Raw genomic sequence first — 25,740 nt, 5'->3', positions numbered from 1 at the left:
CATATCCAACATTTTTACTTATTATTACTGTTTTTATTCTATATGTTCTTATTTAGAAAGTAGTAATAAGTGGTGTAAAGTTAGTATTTGTAAGTAGTAGGGGTAAGTGATATTAATGTAAAGTTTTATTGCAATATTTTGTGGTAATATTGTGATAACAATAAAAGTGACAAAAACTATTGCTTCTTTTCACATAATGATTTGTGTCACTAAATTGCTCACAGTAACTGAATTTAATGATATTAAATGCAGTTAAATATAATCAAACTGCATTAAGATGCTGCTTAATATGATTACATAATTTATTATGTATCAATAAGTCTCATATTTATTGATAAGTAAAGATGCGACCACTGAACAAACAGTGGAAAAAATACTAAAACCTACAATATGGACAGTATTGGGTGGTTTAAACATCATTAAATTAAATTTATTGTGACAAGAATAAATCAAAATTCTTATCATGATAAGGAATTTATCACGATAAATTATTAACAATACGATAAAAGCCCACTCTTAATTAAACAGTTAATATTCGAGAATCTGCTGGAGAAAATTAAAGTGACAGACCAGTTAATTGGATAATTCACAGACAACATTTGCATATATTTGCAGCTAAAGATAAATTTACCAGCCAATCGAGGGGAACTTGTTGCAGAAATCCAGCTGCATCCAAACAAAGTCACACCAAATGAAAACAAATTTGTTCTGCCAAGCTGCAGACTTTGCTTAGTGGGGGAAACTCGGTTATTTAGGTAAACATCTTTTTATGGGGGGAGGTTAGAGGGCCTCAGAGACCCAGCTGGCAGGCAGTGACAGCCGGGGTCTTTGAACGCACCCCCTCCACACACTGACATGCGACTGTCATCGAGTCCTGGGGGATAAAGCCGTTACAGCCAGAGGCAGCAAAGCTGATTAACTCTCCTGTGTCTCGACCGATCGAGACAGAAACGAGTGATCAAGTTTGAAATATTACTTTCATCTGTGTTCAAATGTAACCTTTTCATCTTCCAAATGGAAAAACTGAAGGTTCGTTTGTGTTTTTTTTTTCTTTTTCATCGATTTGTAGGTACATTTTAAAGCAGCGAATGAGACAGAAAGTCCAGTTTAGATTCAAGCTTTGTTTTAAAAATATGGTTCCTGTGTCAAATATCGAGCTTTTACAGATAATCTTTAAAGAAATAGAAAATTAGCACAAATTCTTACTGAGTAATTTGGTCTAGTTTCGAAAGGTAATCTATTAGTACACTTAAAATAAGACGAAAACTAACTTACACATAATTTTTCAGCAAGAAATATAAGCTTGTTTTGAGTAAATTATTCCTAAATATTGGTTAAACAATTACTAGTTCCAATGCAAATTATTTTACTCATAACATGGAAAAATCTCTTCTTAAAAGTGAAAATCTGCCACCATTATAAAGGAATTATTTACTTACAACAAGCTAATATTTCTTGCTGAAAAGATACTTATAAGTCAGTTTTCGTCTTCTTTTAAGTTTACTAATAGATTTGCTGTAAACCATAATTACTTGCATCAAAACAAAGACACACCAAACGAAAACAAATACGCAAAATATGTTTTACCACGCTGCAGATTTGCTTAATTTTATGTTTATGCAGTGAGAATATTGTGTCCTGCACAATCCAGCTCTCATCAGCACAGATGCATTAATCTGAGCAAAACGTGAGACTTTATGTCAGAACAGGCTTTAGCTTTGACTGAAACAGAATGAAAAATATGACAAAAGAAAAAACAGGGGGAAGCACCAGGATGAAGCCTCCCCCTCATAAAAGTCCCATCAATAAAGGTCAAATCCGCAGAGATGGCTGAGAAGATTACCAGGATGACATGATGGATGGAAAACCAGTGGGAATGTGTTTAGATTTGAGATAGAGATGAAAAATTAGGTTATAATAAAGCAGGTGAAAAGTCAAGGGCATCAATAACAATCAGCAGTGATTATTTTTTTTTTTTGGCAGCCAGTAAAGGAGAAGACTGGGGCGACCCCTAAAAATCTGCTGCACCCTTCCCCCACTAATTCCCCCACCCGTGGTCAGATGGTCTTATGATTATATGCATAAACTGTGCATTATTTTCACATTCTAACATGAAACTGGTGGATTTTTTTGATCCTCATGTATTTGAGGCTTTGTCTGTGGAATGTCTCTCCAAATTACTTGTGGAAAATTTGCATATTTGTCCATTTTTTGCAGAGAAATCTAAAATATAAAAAAAGAAAATGCAACTTAGGAAGCTGAAATATTCCTACACAAAGCAGCCAATCCAGAAGCGGCATCCATTTTCCTTGGTGCTGATTGGCTGAACACACAAGAATAGAGATAAGGATAACTGCTAAGATGTGCTAATTAATGTCTCTTTTGGAAAAATCAACTGGAACGCTCTCCGAAGTCGGATTTCCCACTGGTGAGACTTCGCCGTTCAACGACATGGCCATTCATTGCATCAACAGTATTAAGATGTGGTGGAAACATGTTTATTTTACAACACGCACATGTAAAAATGCATCTAAAATTAACATGTTAGATGTAGCACCTGCAGCTGTAAACTGAACAAATTAAAAGTGATGCTCACTTAAAATGAAGTTTATGAAAGCTATGGGCGCCGCCATGTTGAAAATCCAAATCTCAGTAACTTCTAAAAAAAATGTATTTTACATATTTGCTAAAATGTTGACAGTAGAAGACAGATAATGTGAAACAAAATATCTCCCAGTTCTAACTGCAGACATACATCACTCAGTCAGAAACATCCAATCAGAGCCGGGAGGAGGATCTTAGCGCTGTCAATCACTCTCATGCTCACCTCTTCCCTTTTGCTCTCTGCTACAACTGGTTCACCACAACATAGTCTGCCACTAATGCTAAGGCTAGTTAGCCTAGCTACAAATGACAGCAGATAAACAGTTTTCCTGGAGCGGTAAGTTGTTTCTCTGTTATTAGCGCATTGATTGACATCGCTAAGACCGGTCTCCTGGCTCTGATGGGTTGTGATTGGCTAGTTAGCATGACCACCAATGACAAAAGACAATCAGTTGTTTCTCTGTCATTATCACATTTAGCAGAGCGTACATGAGAGGGATTGACAGCATTAAGACCCGCCTCCTGGCTCTGATTGGCTGCTTTTAACCGGGAGTGGTGTATTTCTTCAGACAGCAACAGTAGCTCAGGGAGGAGGTGAAGGAGGTCCATCTTTTCACAGATTATCTGTCATATGGCTTTGATGACATGGTGACATCTTCAACAATATATATATATTTTTATGAAAGTTAAATACTGCAGCTTTAAACCTGGAGTCCTGACTTCCGAGGTAACTGGGACACAGCATAAGTTTCAACTCCCACACCTAAATAAAACTCAAAATTCTGCTACTTTGAATTTTGGTTTGACACCCAGACATAATTAGAGCCCCCATCTAGCCAACCACCATAAAACTTTCAAGAGGCGCCCCTGCATCTATCAGCTCTGGCCCAGGCTTTTATCAAACCCAGTCCGTACCTTGAGGTAGTCGTTTTCAGATCTCAGCTCGTCTATCTCCCGCAGCAGGTCGTCCTCGACTGCAGCCCTGCTGGTTCCTGCCGGTTTGAATTGTGCGCTGGTGGACGGTTTCTCCGGTTTCTGCCTCTCTCCCTGCGGCCCCGGAGCGGGCTGAGCCGGAGACGCGCCGGTGGGCGCCGGAGCAGCAGGATTATCGCCCACAGGCTGATCCCGGTCGCTGGAGCCGGTGCCGGACTCGGCGTCGCTGGCGGCCGGCGCCTGCTTGTGTTCGTCAGACAGCGGATCGGACGGGCAGTCCGACAGGTCCGAGCTGCTGTCCGTCTGGCTGACCCGGCTGAGCTGCGCGCCGGTCGGAACCCTGATCGGGGATCCATGGCTGAGAGGCCCCGGGGATCCCGCGGCTAGTTTGCCCTTCTTGCCTTTGGTGCGGATCGGACTGCTGGTGCTGTCCGGCTTGGTGCTGCTGGCCGATGCATGCTGCGGCGCCTTCGTGGGTTTTTTCGTGGCGGGGGACTTGATGCTACTTTTTGGCGTGGCTGGTTTCTCTTTGGCCCCGGTTGTGTTGCGCCTGGAGGTTCGGTTCGGATGGGCTAAAGACGCCGTGGCAGACTGCTGCTGCTTGGCCAGTTTCGGGGACTTGGGGACGATGGCAGGTGGTTTGTTGGAGCGGGAGTGCACATCCTTGAGGAAAGGTCTCGCCGGGGAAGGCGCTCGGTTCAGCCTCTTCTTCTCCAACAGTTGGCTCTGCGGTTTGGAGTCAGAGCCATTGGAGCTCTCCATTATACAGGAGGATGATCAGGAAGGAAGCGATCAATCCACGGCACCGAGGAAAATCTCTGACGTGCGCCTGCAGGGAAGCAGCCAGGTCGCTCTGCTTTCTTCTTCCTTGTCGGTTTGGGGATGCGCATCCTGCGGCGGGCTGGATGCTGCTTTTCACTCCATCCACCAACATTCACCAGGTTGTCATTGTAGTCCCCTCTGCCTGTGGAGCCTCCAGAGGAAACACTGCAATGAAGGAGAGGGGATTAGTGGCAGGTTGCATCTGCAGCCCGGACTGCTTCAGCTCAACTTGGGAATCACGGAAGTGAGCCGGAGTCAGATCCCTTCCTCCTCCATTCCTGTTTCATGCGCTCCGGACCCCAGCCAGTCGCTCTCCTTCACAAATGACACCTAAAATCTGCAATCGCTGCGGTGTGAGGCTCGACGCCCGTGGATTCCTGCGAGGCGCATGCGCTGCTGCTTCACACCCCTTGTTTTCTGTGGGACCAGGTCTGCCACGCTCTGCTGCGCATGTCCTGGAGGCTGTTGAACACCTTTTCACAGAGGGACAAATGTTTATGCAAAAGCCCAATAAAGGCGAACAGAATATCGAACCAAAATGTTCACAACAAACTTAAAGCAAAGTTGTGGTAAATTAGGTGGAAGCTTTTTATGAGTCATTTGCTTTTACAAGTAAGAATCTGAAAAGTATAGCATTGTAGGCGCAATGTTATGTATTTCACAGGCACACAGTGACGTTATAATACAATGAAGTAACTGTTACCTTGAATTGTTATGAAAAAGTGTATATACAAAACATAAATGAAAAGAAATGACTTTCCAATTTGACGTCTGTCTCTTTAAGAAGTTCCTTCTCTTTCATACAGCTGCTTTGTCATCACAACAAACCTTATCCATTAAAGCTGCAGCATGCCACTTTTACAAAAATATGTACAGCTGCCACCATGTTATGAGACAAATAATCTGTGAAAAGATCAGAAACAACCAATCAGAGCCAGGAGGCGGGTCCTAGCGCTGTCAATCAACATCATGCACTCACTGCTATATGTGCAAGTGGGGGAGAAAGAACTTACCTTGACGGGAATCTGCAGTGATCGGTGGCCATGCTAACTACCCTTACATCCTGCTATTGGGTAGAATCTGTAGTATGTAACATAAGCATGATTGACAGCGCTAAGACCCTCCTCTGGGTCCTGATTGGTCGATTCTGACTGAACAGTGTATTTCTGAAGTTTGCCTTTGGAGAAGACAGAGGAGCTTTATTTTTCCATCGATTATCTGTCTCCTACCAAACTGTGACGACATGGTGTCATTTTTAACCAATATGAAAAAATATGCATATTTAATAAAAGCTACATTCTGCAGCTACAAACTATTTACAGTCATTTTTAAGAGAGTTGGACAGAATAGTAACCTTTATGATGAGTTCCAGAGTTGCAGTTCTTCCAGGTGTTAGCTAATTACTGCTGCCGCTAGTCTGGAGGAACTGGGCGGGAAAGAAACCAACTGTTCAAGCTTTGCCACAGATTTCAAATTAGATTTAGGCCTGAACTTTGACTACACCATTTGAACACATGAATGTGCTTTATTCAAAGCCATTTGATTTTAGCGTCAGGCTTCATGCTTGTCGTCCTGTCTCATATTTTTTGCAGACTCTTACAGTTTTTTCTCCACATGATGCTGCCACTACCACAAACTTCCTAATCTCTCAGTCACCAAAAAACGTAAATAAACACAAAGCTTTAGTAATAAATATAGACATCTTTAATTGCATTTCATTAGTTCAAGAATGCCACAAGTTATAAATACAGTCAATCTGCTTTAAACCTTCCAGAGACTGGTTTTAACACAAAATAACAGACATACATCATAAAGGATACACGTCGCAAATAAAACGCAATTCTTTAAATGTATAGTTAAAAACCACAAAGTAGTAAAAGGCTTGGTTATCAGAACAAAGTCCACAGGGTTAGTGCCAAAACGTCGAGGGGAGAAAGGTTTCCTTTCCAAACGAACACCACTATCTGAAGAAATGCTCGCACTTCCAAAACTCAGGCGATAAAAATCCCAATTTTCCAGATAATTTCAGCGCAAACGGTGTCCAGCTGGACGATAATCTTATTGCTAGGAGGTTTAACTGAAAACTTAATGTTTTATTTTATTCTAGAAAAGCTGTCAGTTTGAGAGTTTCTTTTTTATTATCAAAACTCACAGTGCTACGTTGCTACTTCTGCGATAATTTAATAACAAACAAAGCCTGAACTTACACAATCCACCAGACCAAAACGAGGGAGAAATGCAAGATTATTGGTGATCTAAACGTGGAAAATTAATAGAAAGGTTGTTAAGTTAGATGCAGTTTACAACTTCACCACTAGATGTCAGCAGACTTAACATAGTGGGGCTTTAATTGTTCACAATTCAGAAAAAAATCCCAACTGTGCAGCTCTGAGCCCATCAGTTTCCTGAGTCACACAAACACCAAGCAAGTCGCCTTCAACTGCTCCAACTTTTTAAGCCTTTATTCTTTATTCTTCCCCCCGAATTCATAAGAAAATAAACAAACAACAGAGAAGTATTAGTAACAAGAAAGGATAGAACCATGTCTGCATTCTGGCGGTATTACTGTCTTTATTCCCCTGCTTAGCACAAATAGATCCAGGACTACATTACCCATATCTCCTTGCGTCTACAGAGCGTAGCCACATTAGTGCTAAATAAACTACAACTTGTGTTATTTTGTTTTCCTGCATGTCAGCTTAAAATGGGAATCTGGTTTTGTAGTGCAAAACGTTACAATTTATAGAAAAATAACTCCAGCCACATTAATACTTCAAGATAAAGTAGATCCATAAATTTATGACTTGGCAAAAATATCTCCACCTTATCCAGTAATTACAGCAACCACACCATATTTATGCTTAATCTGTCTCTTAGTAAAAACACGTCAAGTTTAAACTGAGCTATAGAGAGATGTGAGATGTAATCCCTTTGTCTCGGAGCGACTCGGATGATTTTAAAATTAGTGAGAGGTTTCCCACATGCCTAGTGTAACCGTCCAAACACTGAGGTAGTCTGGGTGTAGACAGGCAGGTGGTAGGAAGGTTCTCCAGGTGTAAGCGTTAGAGCGCTGCAGGTCAAAGTGTTCAGTAATGGAGGAGAGGAAGCAACAGAGAGGATAATACTGCTCGATTCATGCAACAATTACAGCAGCGGTCAATAACTCTAAAGTGCTGCTGTGTACTGCCCCCATGTGGCCACGTTGGTGCGCTGCAGGTTTCAGAGAGCGTCTGGGGGTGTGTGTGTGTGTGTGTGTGTGTGTGTGTGTGTCGGGTGTGTTTCCACACAGAGTCTCAGCAACAGCGCATGCGGGGAGGGGGTAGCTCCGGTGGCACTTCGGGTTCAGGCTGCAGAGACAGGACGCTGTTGGAGAGCTCCTTGTTGGAAACTTCAAGAGGCATCTGGGGGATAAAAACAGGAAACTCAGCCATGCAGAGGTGAGAAAACAAGACAGAAATGGCAACAAACAGCAGCTTTACCTGCACTGGAGCTGGGAGATGTGGATTAAAAATAAAATAGCTGATTTTTTTCAGAACATATGCAATTTTCAATTATAATAATCTCAAAAAAAAAATAACTTCCCAAATCAGACGGGATTCATTGAAAAAGAAAGTTTCAGTTGTTTCAAAACAAAATAATTTTATATAATATATGCAATTAAATGCCATTTCTTGGCTTTGCTGAACGTTACAACTGATCTCTTTTTATGCCATTAAATTATTTAAAATCTAATTACACTAATGGAACAATAAAAGATAAAAGTCTCATAATCAGTTAAAACATGAATTCTTAATTCATCGTTTTACCTCATAAATAAATAAATAAATAAATATCCAAAATCCTAAACACTCCAACCTTGCTGAGAATGTCATCAACAAGCTTGACAAAAATCTCATCCACGTTAAAATTATCCTTGGCACTGGCTTCGCAGAAGCGCATCCCACTTATCCGAGAGGCAAACTGTAAAATACAAAATAAATCAGGAAATTCAGCTTCAGCATCATTAGCATTACAGGCCTGGAAAGGACGAGCCATGGGTAGGCCTGGCATGATAACAAATTTTACTAGACGATAAATTGTCCAAGAAGTTATTGCGGTAAACGATAAAACTGATGTTTTGAGACCATGTTCAAGTAATAACAATGCAAGAAAACATTGTGAAAGATCAATAAACTTTAAATTCTAGTGAACATTTAACACTGGAGCTGGAAAACATTTAGATATCTAAAATAAATAAACAACAGAAACACTGACGGTGTGCATAAGGAGTCTTCATGAATGTTATGAAGTGTAATTCGGTAAATAATTACACTTTTACTGAGAAGTTGCACTAAAAGTCCCATTATTTACTCAGTGACACTTTATGACAACAGTCAGACATTCATGAAGACTCCTTCATGTTCATGAACACCTGTCAAATAAACTGTCACTGACACATCAAATAACATTAATTATGATATGTAAACAAAAATGTCCTTCAGAAAAAAAAGGTTTAGTTTAGTTGAGCCAAAAGCAGCAGGTTGAAGACTTTTATCACCCAGTTTTTGGCAGGAAAAAAAGCCATGCAAATGGAAATCATTGAGTTTACTTTAATTTATCGTGTGATTAACCGATTTATTGATTATCCTGACATCAGCTGGTAAACATGAGAGGAAAGTTTGAAGTTGTAGTGATGATGTAAAGACGTGAACTCACTCTCTCTCCTTGTTGTTTTGAGATGATCCGATCCGTCTCACAGTCCAGCTTGTTCCCCACCAGCAGAAGCTCTGCTTCCTCTGAGGCGTACTGACGCGCCACAACGAGAAACAGGGCAGAAAAACAGCAACTCAGAAAACGGCACTGGGCTTTTAGAAATGTACAGCGTCAACCAATGTTGGCTGGAAAAAACACGTTGGGTCAGTTAATTCGGTTTGGGATGTTTTTCACATTTGACAGGTGTCTTCTTAATCAAATACATCTGGTAAGTTTCTCTTACCTTGTCTATCATTTTCATCCATTTAGGAAGGTCCTCGAAAGTTTCCTGTTTTGTGATGTCATAAACCACGACGATTCCCTTGGCTCCTCTGTAGTAGGCCGATGTGATGCTGTTGAACCTCTCCTGGCCGGCAGTGTCCCTGTAGCAAAGAGATCAGACCACATTATTCAAAAAGGATTTAAATATAAACAAAAACATCAGTTTGAATCAGAAATAATTTACTTTAATGGGTCCTCATTACATTAAATGAAGATGTACAAGAAGAATCAGTCGAGGAAGCTTGTTTCTACATTATTGGTATAATCATTTTAATGGTTTATTGTTTTATCTGATTAATGACAGCTGAGAGCCGTAAAGTTATGATCCTTCATTTAGACGTATCAGAGTAAAGAGGGTTGAACAAAAATGCCACATTTTTCTGATTTTTATTTACACAAGAGGTTCATAAACTACATATTCTCCTGCCACTTCAAATGTACCAGTTTGACATGAAAGTGACAGCTTGTTCTTTCAGTAAACGGCTTTTTGAGTCCTAAATTAGTTATTAGTTTATTTAAACGATTAGTTAATCACAATTAATCGTTCCAGTTCTAATCTTAAATGCAAAATGTACATAATTTTTGTATAGTTTGGCGTAATTCCTGCTCTGAATATGCTGTTCTTTCAGCAATTTTTTCTAAGTCTGCATTCTCCAGTTAATAATTAATCAATTACTAAATTAGTTGATTATTTCAATAACTGATTAATCACCATTTATCTGATTGATCATTTCAACAATAGTTCTTATGAATAAAAATCTGAAAAGTGTGGCATGAATTTATAGTTAAGCTCTGGGTCGACTTTTTTTTTCTCACATTAAACAACTACTAAATATATGATCATTTCAACAGTCGATTAATCTGATTAATTGTTTAAGCTCTGATTTAAATACATAGATTTTTGTAATTTTTACCATAAAAATGTCTAAATCTGCAACGTACAAAGGATGCTTATGTATTACGACACAATCACATTTTAACAGGCGGTAAAACAACATAAAAAGTGGAATGATTGTATTATTAAACAGGTCTGTAATTATGATGTCATGGCTTGATGTCTGAATTAAATTCTCTGCTCAGAGATAAAAAGGAGGAAAAAACAAAACCAACAACCCACAGTTGTATTTTAATGACAGCAGTATAAGCAACACTAAGTGCAGAGCTACTGTACCTTCAGCCAGCTAGTCTCCCTTCTCCCCAGTGAGTCACAGTCAGGCTAACGAGCAGGAGAGTGGACAGACAGCAGCACAATGGCAGGGTTAGCCGAGACTGGACAAAGCTGAGGTGGAGCTTGATGACAGATTTCAACACGACAAGAACGCAAACACACACACACACACACACACACACACACACACACACACACACACACCATGGGTGACAGCTGTCCAGATCAGAGTGAGGACTGGCAGAGGAGTGAGTTTGAGATGGGAAGGTGGATGACGGTTCGTCAGCAGCAGAAATGTGTTAGTGAAACAAGCAGAGGAAGTCCCACATCGAAGCTAAGCTCCGCGCGGCACGACTCGGATCCGAAAACTAATCCACAAAGTTCAGCTCGTATCATTTTTCACAAACAAAACTTACCAAATAAGCTGCATATAAATGAAATTCAATGAATCTAAAACAGGCCATTCTCCAAAGACAGGCTTTATTAGGAACTTAAGATTTACACTTCGTCAGTACCAGAACTGGGTTAATAAATATGGTTAAAAATGGAAAAAAAACTAAATTCAGAAAAATTAAAACGGGAGAAAATTTTTTATTTAAAATAAAATCAAGGATAAACAGACTAAAGAACAGTTTCTAAAAGAACTGTTCTTGCACTGAACATAGCAAATCCATCTTAAACCTGATCTTTATTTATTCATTTTTATTTATTTTAGTCTTAACATCCCAGCTGTTCTTTGTTTCTTGGAGAGTTGCTATTTTTTTATATTCCTTTGTGCTTTATTTGTGCACAATGACAGTAAAGGCAGTTCTGACTCTGATAATTAAAGGGACGTCTTAATCTTTATGCGACACAAACGTAACGTTTACTTTCTTCTTCTGCGCATGCGGGTCGCTTCGGGGTCGTAAACCATTCACACAGATTACTGAAGCATTTATTTAGTATGAACAACCATACAAGAAACAAATAAGTGAACTTCAGTAAAAAAATAAAAAAATAAATTCATTAAAAATAAAAATTTGGATTTGAGCATCAATACCTTCAGATTTTAAATAGTATTGGGACAAATAGCTTGGAAAACATGGAGTTTAGTTAAATTATTTGTTGTATGTGACGAAGCAACAACAAAAAAAGTAATCAAAAATGATAAATGTGAACTATGTTTTTTTTAATAATAGTGAATAAAATATTGCATGAGCAAAGAAATCTAGTAGGGAAATGCTTTATTTTTATTTTTTACAAAGCTAAATGCTTTCTTCCATTTGGGAAAATATATTTGATTTTTTGTTTGTTCTAGAACCTAAAAAACATTTAATATGTAATTTAATTTAATCATAAATATGATTACATTTTAGATTCCTATTCAAATATTCAGGACAATTTAAAGCTGTAAGAGAGACACAACTTAAAAAAAATACTGAATGAAACCAAACTGAACAAACGCTTCATGAATATCACAAAGATAATATTTGGTAATTAGTGCTTCATTATTAGAGCACATTACTGCAGCGAGCTAATATATGTTTATTTTTTTAATGTATGTAAATCTTATGTAAAAACTCACACTGCCTTCAAAATGCCTATTTTTTAATTTAAAAATAAATAAACGAACCATCTGCACAGGTCAGATGAGCCTTGCATGGCAGCAGCAGCAGCTTGGTTAGTGCAGGACAAAGAAACCAAGCAGGTTTGCATCAACTGCAGCTCATCCCAGATGAAAACTCACCATATCTGAAGTCTGATCTTCTTCCCTCTCAATTCAACTGTCTTGATTTTGAAATCAACACCTGCAAAAGGAAACAGAAACGTGAATTCAGCCGAATACCATCCATGATTTATTTTATTTAACCAGATGAGTTCATTGAGAACAAATTCTCATTTTCAACGACCTGATCAGAAGACATTAAAACATTACACAGCAAAAAAGGAAGAATATTTTAAAAAAACTGACAAAAATACAACTATACTCTGTCTAACGATACTAAAACATTTTTAGAAGCATGTATATCATGTACTTTGTTTTTTACTGAGTTGATCAAGGTTGACATTGAAGTTTCTTTCAATGAAGTTGCTTTCATTTTCATGCGAGTAGTTTCTGGGGGGTTTCCATTTGACTTTAATCTTGTTTAAATTTACCTGTGATGGATTAAAGTTCCTTTGATGAGCTTTTTAACATTTTATTACATTACAACAACAGACGTTGGTGCATTTTATTGGGATTTTATGGGATAAAAGAACACAGAACAGAACATGATTTTGTAGTGGAGGGGAAGACTGCTTTTTTATTTACATTTTAAAAAATAAATCTCTGAAAAGTGTCAGAATTGACCTAATTCGTAAATACAGTTTGTTTGTAATTTAATTTAGTTCCAGTATTAATTCAGCTAATCTTTGAAGACAGAGATTTGCAGAAGATACAAAAAACAAATAAAAAAAGACTAAAGACTAGGATGGAGATTCACCTATCTGCTGGACAAAATCCCTAAATAATAATGTATAATTATAATTCTTCTCAGTTCTCATAAATTATAATTATAAAAATTGTTGCAAGCATTCAGATTTGAAATTGAGCTCCTCTGTAGGGAATCTCAATCAATCACTTTATTCTCCACATTAAACACAGGACACACAAAAAACAAACAAAAAACCCCAACAATAAACAAACCCATAATTTACCAAAAAACAAATAGGCTGAAGCCAAGCTTATTCTTGCTTACCCTATTTTATACCCAACAACCTACCAAGACATCTTCACAATACATACAATCTGACTGAGTTTCTGCTATTAATTTATATAGAAAGAATGGACTTAAATTCAGCTTTTAGTTGTTCAAAGTTTGCAGAAAAATCTGCTTGACAGAGAAGAACAGCAAGACAAACTCGTCTGCAGGGCTGGGTTGGTTGTGTGGAGGTGCCTGGACTCTGTTGGGACTATCTTTGAGAGGCTCTGCTGGAGGCAGGCACAGAGCATCCCAATCAGTGGCCTGTGACAGTCACCCCCTCCAATCAATCCCAGCTGGGCAAGAGAGCAGCCGCAGCCAAAAGTTCCTGGGCTGCAGGACTGAAAACTTATCCCCAAAGCCACAATACAAAAGAATAAAAAACTCCAACCATTGGTAACCAACAACCTGACCGAATCTATTTTACTGACATCTGCTACTTTGGCTAAGTGCATGCTGAGATACTTTGAATTTTACTTCATAGTTTTACTTTATTTTGTGTTACTTAGAGAAAATAATTTCTCTGAGCTCTTCTACAGCGTTAAATCTGAATTTGAGGGGTATGACAACAAGTAGTAAACAGTATAGTCTACTTGTTGCATATTTGAAAGTACAATAGGAAACACAAGTTGAGAACACAGCAGACTTATATTACAGGATATAAATAAACATTACACGGGATAATGCAAAACATTTCCACAAGTGGCCTCTGATAAAGTTAACATAATATCAAAGAGCCTTTGCTGGGTCACAGGAATGACAAGACAACATGGATCTCCATCATAGCAGCTGCTTGTGTGTGACTATTTTGGGACTGGCCATTGTGGCTGGCTGGGGTCCAGGTCACAGGACTGTTTACAGGGTCGCAACAACAATTAATTTTACGTTTAAATAAAGAAGAAAGGCACATTCTTTATATCAAAATGATGCAGGAAAATATTCAAATTTAAGATGGAGGAAAATGGGAACTGGTGGCTGAACTAGACCAGACGTTCGTCTCATAAAAATCTTCGTATTTTTTTTTAATCTTTATATCAATTCACGCTTAACACGTATATTTTAATTGCAACTATTAGCTATATAGATAATTTTTAGACCATTGGAAACCTATTAACACTATGGCAAATAAAACTTAACTCTATAACTATAAACTTCACTCTGTCGTCTTAAACCTGTTAGCATGAATTAGCTTCTCACAGGAAACAGGGAGTAAAAAGCCGCATTTCGCTCATTCCATTGTGGTTTTAATGGCTTTTCAGGAAGTAGTCGGATCCCGTTTTTAAAACCAACTGAAACTGCCTGAATAAAAAGTAGAAAAAACAGACCCTGTCCTCACCTACTGTCGACTTGCATGACTCACAGAAAGTATCGTCGGTGAACCTCTCCATGAGGCTGGTTTTACCCACTCCACGGGAGCCAATAATTATAATCTGGAGTTTAAAGTCAGCGGGTCGGGGAGGCATCTTCCTGCGGCGGGACTGAGCCCCCAGAGCGGGAGACGAGTTCTCGTAGCCTCCGCTGCCACCACCGGCAGCGGCCCTCCGCGGTATATCATATCTCGGATCCATCAGTAATTCCACATTTATGACAACAAAATTAACATATGAACAAACCTAAGCTGAGATACTGCCAAAGTAATTTGCTACTTCAAACTTTCTTTATTGTCCAGAGAAGTTAGGGAAAGTTTGTTGCCCGATGATAGTTGTTGTTCAGCCATTAGAGACCCTGGATGTCATTGCGTCATTTCCGTTTCCCAGACTCATTTTTATCCAAATATTTGCTTCTAAAAACCACAAAATCTAAGAAAGACAAAAAACAAACAAACACGAAAACTTACAATTTAACGTTTCCTTGTTTTCGCTAACTGAAAGATTAATTATTAAGCTAATAAATCCCACTTCCTTCTTGCAGTTCCAGGGAATGGAAAGGAAATATTTAAAAACTAGAAGAATAAACGGTTTAAATATAGTTCATTTAATTTTTTCTCCTTTAATTTTATTAGCGGTTGGCATTTCATTTCTTTGCATCTGATAATGTTTGTGTCGGAGATAAACCCTGAAACCGTAGTGTCTCAGGGAGCTTTACCCATTGGCGGTCCTAGATGGGGACCACCAGGGGCCAGTACCCTTGTAAAATTTGTCCTGATCCATTTTATGGCCCCTGTGCAGAAGACCTACTACTAAATCAAATTGTTATTATATGCGCTGACACAGAAACTGTAACTAATTGGTCTCTACTCAGTTTTACTATATCAATTGAATTGAAAATTAAGCTGTTGATATTTTAGCTTCAGTCATACTGAGATAGGATCACAGTCTTCATCTGTGAAACCTGAAGCTCTGGAGGCGCAAGTGACTCTGTGGCTCACAATATATTAAACAATTAAATATTGTCTTTTTTTGTTTCATTATTTTGTTCTGTGCCCCATTATTATCAGAAATCTGAGATTGAAGTCAGAATTCAGATATAAAAGTCTGACTTAATTCCCAGAACTGTGATAACAAAAGTCTAAATTGTGAGAAAAAAAGTTTGAAATCTAAGATAGAAAGAACTAAAAATTCTGAGATTAAAGAGGCACAATTCTGAAAAAAAGTTAAAATTCTGAGTAGAATCAAAAGTCCAAGATTAAAGTCAGAATTTGGAGGTAAAAGTTTGAAATCTGAGATGGAAAAAAGTAAAAATTCTGAGGAAAAAGTCAGGATTCTGATATTAAAATCAGAATTATGACATTGAAGTCTGAATTTAGAGATGAAAAAAGGTAAAAATTCTGGTTACAAAGTTTACAATTCTCAGAATAAAATCAATAGTCAGATGTCTGAGATAAAATTCAGACTTTAATACAAGAATTGTGAAAAACGGTCAAAATTCAGAGAAAAAAAAATCAGATTTTTTTCCCCAGTGGCCCTAATCCGTTTCTTTACATTTCTTTATTTATTTGTATTTAATTTTTTGTTTCTTTATTTATGTATTTTTTTTAACTTTGATTTAAATATTCATGCTTCTCCTCAACTTTCACGTTGCATTCGTTCTCGCGCAGACGTTTGTCCTCCGCGGCACCCGTAGGCTGCGACATCCAATGACGTTTCTGTTGAGGAGGAGTTCCTGTTAATCCAAACACAGACGGGAGCAACATTCACGGGATTATTATCGATACCAGGACCGTTGAAGAGCGTCGGGATGGCAGCTCAGAAGATAAACGAAGCCCACGAACACATCGCTAAAGCGGAGAAATGGTGAGAAACGGCAGAAATGAGGAGGTTTATCCGCGGAGCTAGCAGCAGTTTATGTTGATGTAGCTAGCTGCTGTAAGGCCACCGTAGCAGCTTCCCTACATAATACTGCGACATTAATAAACATTTAATAGACACTTATTCTCAGTATCAGTATTTTCTTATCATGGTTGCTTAGCCTGATTGTTGTTAATTCATTATTTTAATATTGTAGCTTAAAGACGAGTCTGACAAAATGGAAACCTGACTTTGACAGTGCGGCATCAGAGTACGCCAAAGCAGGTAACACAGATCATAAACCCGGTTTTATACCTGGAGAGAGAGAAGGTTTTTAACGAGTTTATAGTAAACTGGCTGTGTGTTGGTCTTTTGTTTGCAGCTGTTTGCTTCAAGAACGCAAAGCAGTATGATCAAGCTAAGGATGCCTACCTGAAGGAAGCCGAGTACCACACAGACAACAAGGCGTATCCTGCAGATGGCATTTAAGACCCATTACAAACAAAACAATGTTTAAAGTTTTACACCACAGCTCATTTATCTACGCTCTGCTGCCATTAATCACCCAGATCTTTCTCTATACTTCTGTAGAACTTCACATAGTTGCTAACAAATTGTTCTCCAGGTTTTTTAAAGGTTTTCTGTCAAAGTTTGATTATTTTTTCACTCATCCCGTATTTGTCAGCTTTATGCTGACCTGGACAGCATAAAGAGCCCACAGCACTGAACCCCATTGAACCAACTGGTTATTCCACCAAATATTGATTTCTGAATCTTCCTGAGTTAAAACATTGGAATTGTTGTTTCTAAATTAATATGAACTTGTTTTCTTTTCAGAAAGCACTGCATCTTTTTTGTTAATTTGACCATTTCACAGACAGTTTTGTTTCGGTTTGACACATACGGTCTAGTTCTTTGTTCAAATGTTTTAGTACACTTAAAATGAGACAAAACTAACTCACAAGGAACTTTTCAGCAAGATAAATGAGCTTGTTTTAAGTCAATATTTACTTAATATTAATAAAAAAGTTCAGATTATTTCACTTATGACAAAATTTCTTTCCCATTTTATAAGTGAAATAATCTGCCAATGGAACTAATACTTTTTAAATCAATATCAGTTAATTATTTACTTAAAACAAGCTCCTATATCTTGCTGAGAAGTAACTTGTAAGTTAGTTTTGTCTTATTTCAAGTTCACTAAGATATTTGCCCCAGTAACCAGATCAAAAATACTTGGTAAGATTTTAAATTTTTCCTGTTGTAATTAAAAGCAAAGATAAATCTGTCACTGTTTAATGTCCATTTTAAGCATGTTCTCCACGTTTCCTTAACTTGATCTACAGACTCTTTCATGCTGCAAAGTAAGTATCATTAATTATATTTAACCCGCTGCAAACATGAAACCCGCCGTTCGTCTTGTCTCTAACTGCCCTCCTCTTCCTCAGGGCTATTGAGCAGGCAGGGATGATGATGAAGGTGAGTGCTGGCAGGATCCACTGGAAAGCGATATTTATCCAGTGTGGCTTAACCTGCCTTGTTACAACAGGAGCAAAAGAAAATGCCAGAGGCCATCCAGTACATAGAGAAAGCCTGCATGATGTACATGGAGAACGGGACTCCTGACACTGCCGCCATGGCCTTGGATCGGGCCGGAAAGTAAAACCAACACCATTTTCTCTTTAGAGAAGCACAAGAGTTAACTTACATGATAAACAGTCAGCTGACACTCTGGTTTTCATCGTTGTTTGCCGCATTACGACGACACCTTTGATGCAAAGGTTTTAAATTCCAGCCCTTAAAGACTTGATGCCTGAAAATTTAACTCAGTTAATTTAAAATATACTTCATTTATCTTGAAGGGAAATTAAATGTTTTGTAACTTGTGCAGTTTTCTCTAAAGAGCTGCTGGAAGGATCTCCTGTAGCAGTCTGCATTACAGCTCTTCAGAAGAAGCCTCTTATTGAAGACACTGTTATTATATTACATAACAGCCTCATGAAGAGATTGTCTGTAGGGCTGAATGGATTAATCTATTAAAGTAATCGTCAACTAATTTAGTAATCAATTAATCGCGATTAATCGGACTCAAAAAGAGACCATTTACTGAAAGAACAACATAACCAGAGCAGTAATTAAATCAAAATTGTACAAAATGTATATAGTTTTTGCATTTAACATAAAAACTTGAATGTTTTACCCAAAATTCATCAAGTGGCACTTAGTTTTAACTTCACCTGGTTTAAATTCACTAACAAAATGCAATATTGTTGCATTTCAGGCAATAAAATTTTTATTTTCTTATTTAAAAAGGAACTGAATTATTTGTTTATTTCCATATTTGAATGCATTTCTAATGTATAAAAAAAGACTTAAGTGATTAAATGAAAAATATGAAGAATGTGCAATTCTTCATCCGATTAATTGATTAATCAATAGAGTAATGGATTACTAAGATAATTGTTATTTGCAACCCTAATTGTTCTAACTCTATAAGTCTTTTTTTTAATTATTATTAATAATGTAATTATTACTATTAATAATTAGGTGAATCCTGAATGTGTTTGGTTGCTCTGGAGTTTATTTAGGATTATCAGAGTACAAATTGTATTAATTTTTATTTGCAAAATATTTTGAAAACTAATAAATTTCACAATTTTGCAACACTTTTTGTTTGTGTGCCAGATAAAAACATTAAAATACGCCAAAGTCTGTGACTGTAGCACCTTAAAATGAGAAAAACTTAACAGATATGAGAACCTTTGTAAAGCACCGCAGCATTTTAGCTTCTGGTCATAAAAACAAACGGTGCAAACAGCTGATTTTCCTCTGAGCTAAAACACATTTTCCTCCTCAGACTCATAGAGCCCATAAATCTAGAGAAAGCTGTTGACCTTTACCAGAAGGCAGCAGGTGTATTTGAGGTGAGAATTTCTTTAAAAGTGGAATAATTCAGCTTTATTGGTTATTATGCTGTTGCTTAACGACATCGTGGTGCAACATTTGCAGAACGAAGACCGTCTGCGTCAGGCAGTGGAGCTGCTGGGAAAAGCCTCCAGGCTGCTGGTCAGGTTAAAAAGGTGAAAATTTATTTGGTTGTAATTTTCCACTGGATTGTTTAACACAATTAGTGTTATTTTTGAGGATTATTTTTTATTAATTACCAACTATAGTGCTCAAATAAGCCTTTTTGTTGCCTTTTTTAGGAAAATATCTAAATGTGCGCAATTATTGTGCAGAATTATCACGCAACCAAATTAAAGACACATTTTTCCATCCCACTTTTTAAAACTTTATCTGTTTAGGTGATGCATAAAGTTAGAAAAATATGCCTGGAAATGATGATGATGTGTTGAAATTACTAGGGCTGTAGTGATACACAATATTCTGCTCACGATACGATTGTGATATTGTGATATTCAGCAAACGATACAATTCAATACACTTTTGCGATTTTCTGAAAGATTTTAGAGGGACAGAGTGATTTTGGTGACATTTTGTGACTGTTAGAGTTGGATTGAATTAATTTAACTGAAAACTGATTAAAATGTGATTTTGTGATTGAAAAGTGATTATTTTATTTATTTTAAACAGGCTGGATGAAGCTGCAGTCGCTCTGCAGAAAGAGAAGAACATGTACAAAGAGATTGAGAACTTCCCCATGTGTTTCAAGGTGGGTCTGCTCAGGTTCTGGTTCTGGATTGACCATGTCTGATCCTGAAGGGAAAGCAGGCAGAACTGTTCCTGGTTGATTTATGCCGCTCTGTTCAGTTATCTGTTAAGGTAGAAAAGAGTTACAGAGTTTGTTCCTTCCTTCTTTTTGTCAGAAATCTTTTAGTTTTTTGATAAATTCTTGGTTTTGTCATAAATTCTTCCTTCCCTCTTTTCTTTACATGAACTCAGTTTAAAGCGACCAATTAAAACTCAGAGTGTTAATTAATTGAGTCCCTATCACTGACCCGACCTCCTGATCTAATGTTCTGATGCTTCAGAAAACGACGGCCCAGGTTCTGGTCCATCTTCACCGCGGCGACTTTGTGGCGGCTGATAAATGTGTCCGGGAGAGTTACAGGTACGGGAACGCTCCGCCGTCATCTTTAACTTTACGTTCATTAGCCAAGGTGCTGGTTGTATAAAGCGGTGCGTCTCCGCCAGTCTGCCCGGCTACAGCGGAAGTGAAGACTGCGTTGCCATGGAGACGCTGCTGCAGGGCTACGACGAGCAGGACGAGGATCAGGTCTACCGCGTGTGCAACTCCCCTCTACTGAAGTACATGGACAACGACGTGAGTACTCGGTATTCTCACGGCGTTTCACATAACTTTTACTTTTGCACAAAGTAAGGTGTAATTGAGAAGTGGAAGGAAAACTACACACAGGTTTAAATTTTACCAATTAAAATCTGGAAACAAATCTGTCTCCATGACATGAATAGCATCTGTAAACATGAATGTTCGATTAACAATTAGATTTAGTTTTCTTCTGTGAGTAAATGAAAAACATGCATTTTTTACACAATTAATGGACCAAGCCTCAGAATAATAAACAGAATAATCAATAAAATTGTTCGTTGCAGTTCTACATTGTAACATTGTGTAAAGACTATTACAATGTAACAATAAGACTGCATTAATTACCATTAAAAAATAACTTACAATTAAGTAAGTATTGGCTAAACTCAATGTAATTTTTATATTGAGGTTGTTGTGAGCAGGTGCTGAAAGTCTTTAATAAAGTAACTTGTTATCTAACTAAGTTAGGAGTAAACAGTAATCCGATTAAAGTTACTTTTTCATCACTGGTCACGCGTTACATTGTTTTACAATGTAAACTTGTAAAATGGTGATTATATAGTGTTACATCTGTAAACTGTAATCGTTTCTACAACTTTATTTTACAAAGTTGCCTAATTTATTGTCACTGAAACACAAAAATGAAATTAGAAAGTGTCTGTAATATAAATATGTATATAATGAGTTAATAAGATTGTTCCTACAGTTATAATACCTTTAATTCTCTTTAAAGGTTGATCTAGTTCATGACATTGTCTCACAGTTTATGTGGTAATTACAAAGATATTTTCTTAAATTCCTTTTCTGTATTTCCAGTACGCCAAACTGGCCATTTCCCTGAAAGTCCCTGGAGGAGGAGGGAAGAAGAAGAAGGCTGCCGCTGCGCCACAGGGTGGCGCCGGCGGGGCACCTTCAGCTGCAAAGGACGAGGAGGATGACGAGTACGAGGGCGGGTTGTGTTAACCGGTCGCCACCAGAACCTCCTCTGTGTTCAGAACCTTTTCAACCCGGACGTTGGCCTGTTTGATCTCTAACAAGCTGGTAAAAAACCCAAACAGTTCCAGCCGGTGCGGCAGAAGAGAATATCGGGCCTCTTAAGTTTGTTCTTCTGCCTGGCGTAGGAACCTGTTCTGTTTTGTGTCGTCTCGGTGAAGCTGTACATTTTGCTGTTATTGTTTGTGGGTAGATTAATAACTATAAAAATACTCTAAACGCGACTGGCTCAGTGGATAGGTGTTTTATTTGTACAGAGATAATTTATTCAGTATTCACGGCTGCTGGGAACGATACTGAAGCAATATGCAATCACACTGGTAATAATGCATGTTTAAAAACAATAAAATCAAAAACACGGTCATGCAAAGTCAAATATGATGCATTTAAGAATCTTCTAGAACGACCCTGTTGTCTTCAGCATCAGTGATTACAATAATAATCAAAATATACGCTAAGTTTGTTCTTCTACTTCGAGGTGTGTGCTACCTTAAAATAAAGAAATATAGTCCTGTGTGTACCGCCATCTTTTTTTTGCAATGTATAAATCAGAGAGACTTAAATGGAAAACACAAAAATGGGACCATGTTGTGTTTATACGTGATCTTATATCAGGCTTATTAAGATGATAAAGTGGCTGTTTACATTTTTTATTTATTCCTTTTCCCCATCATTTCCTGTTTACTCCTCAACCAGATTCCCAAACTTTGCACACTTCTCAATAAACCTGTTTTGTGGCCCTCGAAGGCTCTCGATGTGTTTCACTTCCTTCAAGTATTGAGCAGATTTTCCACATCAGTCGGAGTCTAACGGCAGACCCAGAACAGCTTTCCATCCCTGATGAGGTTAATGCTTTCTGTCTGTAGAAGTCAGATTTAATGTGTTTGCAGTAAGCGACTGCAGCCGAGCATTAGGAGGAAACAAGAGTTAATCCAAGGAAAGTTTTTTTCTATTATGAAAAATCCTATTAGTCTTTTCCACAGTTTAGTTGCTTCAAAAACAGATATTTTAAAAGTACAGCTGTGCCTCAGGTTCTTTTAAGAAATCATTGAACAGTTAATTTAATTCACTAGTTCAGTTTAAAAAAGTGGAACTCACATTTATTATACTCACAGTGATGCAGTTCAAATGCTAATTTTAGATAATTTTGATGAAAAGTCCTCACAGCTAATGAAAACATGAAATCCAGTTTTCAGAATATGTTTATTTACGGTACAGGATATCCTTCTACTACTTGACTGGAGCTTATTTTGTTTACATTCCTTACTAGAGAGGAGATCATGTTATTTTATTTTTTCCAAATGCACTCTGGATCTTGGTGTAAATTTACTTGTAAGTTAGTTTTGACTTATTTAAAGTGTACTAAGATATTTGACCAGAAACTAGACATATTATTTTGGAAGTGTGTGGTGGATAAGCAGAGAAACTGGACTCACCAAGGAGAGCTTTTAAGGCCCTCCAGAAGATGCTGGCTTGCTAGGTCTCCAAGCTGCTACTCCTGGCGTTTTCCTCCTTAATTGACATATCGCTCTTTAAATCTCCTCTATATGAACAAAAAGGAAAAATCTTCCCACATGGGTACAACACAGAATTTTACCAAGTATTTTTGGTTTAGTTTCTAGTGATAAGACAAAACTTACAAGTAACTTTTAAGCAAAACATAAGAGCCAATTCCTTAATATTGACTTAAAAAGTACTAATTTCATCTGCAGATTATTTCAGTATAACGAGACATTTTCCCATGTTATATGAAATAATCTGCCAATAGTAGTAGTACTTTTTCATAAATATGAAGGAATTATTTTCTTAAAACAAGTTCGTTTCTTTCATAAAAGTTACTTGCAAGCTAGTTTTGTCTTCTTGGTTTTACTGGCGGTTGGCAACAAACTTTTAGTAGCATTACCGCCACCTACTGGTATGGAGTGTTGTTCGTGATTCTCTCTCTCCAACATAAATAAAAATAAATATCCTACCTATAAATATATATATACACACAAATACAATTATACATAACATCTATTTATCATACACATTCACAAACACACCTACTATAATCAAATTCCATGAAATAATTTAGTTTTCTTTACAAATCGAATAACTTTGTATTTTACTCCCCAAATTCTTCCTCAAAGTATCTAATAAAGTAACCTTTTCCTTAAAACTTTCAAACTCTCTCCTCATATATCTTCTCTCTTTTTCATATTTATAACATTCTTAGTTTTGTCTTATTTCAAGTTTGTCAAGATATTTGCAGTGGAAACCAGACAAACGTACCTGGTCGGATTTGGTGTTTTTGCAGTGTGGCCTCTAAATGCTGCAGCTGTTTTCCATCATTGTTTCTCCAAACAAAGCACCAAAGAAAAACCCTTTCAAGACATCTTTTATTTGCACATCTTGTCACATCGTCTTAATATACAGCTACGATTTCACATGTCATTCCTCGGCTCCCGGCCCCTTCGGTAACATGGCCCCCCTAAATTATTCATGGCAATAGTTAAGTTTTTCAGTCATGCTAAAATGTTATTTAATGCATAGTTTGGACCAAAGGGCTCGTGTCTCTCAGCCCTTTTTTGTGAGGAAGAGTTTCGTCTTCTTTCTGTGGGTTTATGGGTGATGAAGACTCAGATTGAATGGATGTAATCGATTGGCAATAATCTTATTCTTGTCAAAGAAACCCCCCCCACCCGTCCTTCCCAAATGTGCAGTAAACAAACTTGACTTCAGTCCGTCTATTTATATTTCATGCCATTTAAATAGTTCTCACCTTTTCTACAGTCTCACATTCTTTTAGATGCGTTAAAGCCTACAGGTACGACACAAACGTATCGGTGAAAACGGCTCTTCCTGAGAAAGATGTGTGATTCTGAGCAGGTTCAGTTCTTCTCATACAAACAAAATAAGGCAAGAAAGTCTTTTTTTCTCATTTCAGAGAGCCTTGTGTAAAGAAATGTAATGTTTCTCAGTCACTAATTGACTTTTTTTGTGTGTGCTCCCATCATTGCTCGGTCCCGATCCGACAGATCCAGTTTGGAGAGTCTGGGACTGAGCTCGTCTGGTCCTCACTGTGCTCATGCTCGTCAGTGGAAAGCCCTTAAATCGGTAAAGCTGCAGCCACGTTTCACGCTGAGCAGTAGAAACAACTTCTGCAGCTGAAGATTTGTGCTCAGTTTCGATCGCTGTCGCTGCTTTTCGTCCTTAACAAGTAAAATGTACCAGTTTTAGTTAAAATCAGTGTTTCTGCGAGGCATCATGGCCGACTGAGCGCCGTTTTGTGCTCTCGCAGTTCCCCTGAAAAGCTCCAAGTCGCCTCCGTTTGTCACTCGGTTTTCTCCCGGGTCCACTTGATCATGGTCTCCGGCGAGCGGTAGAGGAAGATGAGTTTGGCGTACATGTCCTCCTCCAGGTCCAGCTCGCCCGTCTCTCGCACCAGGAAGATGTCGGTGCAAAGCTTGAGGATGCGGTCCACGTTGGGCAGCTCCTCAAACATGATGGTGTGCGAGATGCCGCTGAAAAACTCGCGCACAAATTTCCCGATGACCAGAACAACGGAGGCGTACAGACCCATGATTCTAGACGGCACAAAAAGAAAGAGAGTCACACCCGGTTTCAAGCAGCTGCCTTCACATTAAACAATTAATTGCAATTAATTGGATTGGTCAGAATAATTGCGATTAATCAATTATTGAAATAACAGCTGATTTCCCATCATGGGCCATCAAATTGCTCAACACCAATAATCCCCAACCAGACTGTCTGAAAGTTCAATTTATATATTTATTCTAGTTTTTTTTTAAATTCATATATTATTTTTAATTGACACTGAGGGCAACATAATCCACTGACTGCTTTAAAAAAGACCTTAAATCATTTATTTTTAGCTAAATTTTTGGTTCATCTTGGTTTTAAGCTCTTATTTATGCAGCTATTCACTTATTTACTTTTGCTTGTTTTCTTTGTTTCCTGCCCTTT

The 25,740-nt window shown here is 37.8% G+C and overlaps 4 protein-coding genes across 11 annotated transcripts in view; 1 reads left to right on the top strand and 3 right to left on the bottom strand.

Moving 5' to 3' along the window:
- Positions 1–5,938, bottom strand: part of mtcl1 (microtubule crosslinking factor 1) — a 71,073-nt gene extending 65,135 nt beyond the window's left edge. For both annotated transcript variants that reach the window (XM_014993390.2, XM_088015059.1), the window contains exon 1: positions 3,520–5,938. In XM_014993390.2, coding sequence (XP_014848876.2) covers positions 3,520–4,299 — 780 coding nt within the window. In that variant the 5' untranslated portion in view covers positions 4,300–5,938. The remainder of the gene's footprint in view (positions 1–3,519) is intronic.
- A 102-nt stretch (positions 5,939–6,040) lies between these two features.
- Positions 6,041–14,993, bottom strand: rab12 (RAB12, member RAS oncogene family). Of its 2 annotated transcripts, none has more exons than XM_014993387.2 (6): positions 14,597–14,993; positions 12,267–12,327; positions 9,335–9,473; positions 9,055–9,144; positions 8,215–8,319; positions 6,041–7,760 (listed from the first exon to the last, which is right to left on the bottom strand). In XM_014993387.2, exons 1-6 carry the CDS (start codon positions 14,826–14,828, stop codon positions 7,653–7,655), a joined length of 735 nt encoding a protein of 244 aa, XP_014848873.1. In that variant the 5' UTR covers positions 14,829–14,993; the 3' UTR covers positions 6,041–7,652. The 2 variants fall into 2 exon arrangements, with proteins under 2 accessions (XP_014848873.1, XP_014848875.1); XM_014993389.2 differs by having other exon boundaries at positions 14,621–14,993.
- Positions 14,994–16,320: 1,327 nt separating this feature from the next.
- napgb (N-ethylmaleimide-sensitive factor attachment protein, gamma b) lies at positions 16,321–22,517 on the top strand. Its single transcript, XM_014993386.2, has 12 exons — positions 16,321–16,493; positions 16,705–16,772; positions 16,870–16,954; positions 17,834–17,851; positions 17,936–17,966; positions 18,037–18,146; positions 19,345–19,411; positions 19,497–19,567; positions 20,082–20,160; positions 20,480–20,559; positions 20,643–20,772; positions 21,595–22,517. The coding sequence occupies exons 1-12, from the start codon at positions 16,438–16,440 to the stop codon at positions 21,739–21,741; spliced, it is 942 nt and encodes a 313-aa protein (XP_014848872.1). The 5' UTR covers positions 16,321–16,437; the 3' UTR covers positions 21,742–22,517.
- Positions 22,518–24,135: 1,618 nt separating this feature from the next.
- Positions 24,136–25,740, bottom strand: part of piezo2b (piezo-type mechanosensitive ion channel component 2b) — a 125,174-nt gene continuing 123,569 nt past the window's right edge. For all 6 annotated transcript variants that reach the window (XM_088014584.1, XM_088014580.1, XM_088014583.1 and 3 more), the window contains one exon: positions 24,136–25,340. In XM_088014584.1, the coding sequence (XP_087870710.1) occupies positions 25,088–25,340 (253 nt within the window). In that variant the 3' untranslated portion in view covers positions 24,136–25,087. The remainder of the gene's footprint in view (positions 25,341–25,740) is intronic.

This window comes from Poecilia mexicana, unplaced genomic scaffold (genome assembly GCF_051168715.1).
Source record: "Poecilia mexicana isolate PSO_F unplaced genomic scaffold, ASM5116871v1 scaffold_17, whole genome shotgun sequence".
Classification (NCBI taxonomy): domain Eukaryota; kingdom Metazoa; phylum Chordata; class Actinopteri; order Cyprinodontiformes; family Poeciliidae; genus Poecilia; species Poecilia mexicana.
The sequence above is the reverse complement of the archived record's forward strand: the minus strand, read 5'-3'. Positions and strand labels throughout refer to the sequence as shown.

Coding starts and splice junctions, on each gene's coding strand:
- napgb (XM_014993386.2), top strand. CDS start 16,438: ATGGCAGCTCAGAAGATAAACGAAGCCCACGAACACATCGCTAAAGCG. Junction 17,967..18,036: donor AGGCAGGGATGATGATGAAG/GTGAGTGCTGGC, acceptor TTGTTACAACAG/GAGCAAAAGAAAATGCCAGA. Junction 19,412..19,496: donor AGGCAGCAGGTGTATTTGAG/GTGAGAATTTCT, acceptor CAACATTTGCAG/AACGAAGACCGTCTGCGTCA.
- rab12 (XM_014993387.2), bottom strand. CDS start 14,828: ATGGATCCGAGATATGATATACCGCGGAGGGCCGCTGCCGGTGGTGGC. Junction 9,145..9,334: donor GGATGAAAATGATAGACAAG/GTAAGAGAAACT, acceptor GTGGCGCGTCAG/TACGCCTCAGAGGAAGCAGA. Junction 8,320..9,054: donor CAAAACAACAAGGAGAGAGA/GTGAGTTCACGT, acceptor TGTATTTTACAG/TTTGCCTCTCGGATAAGTGG.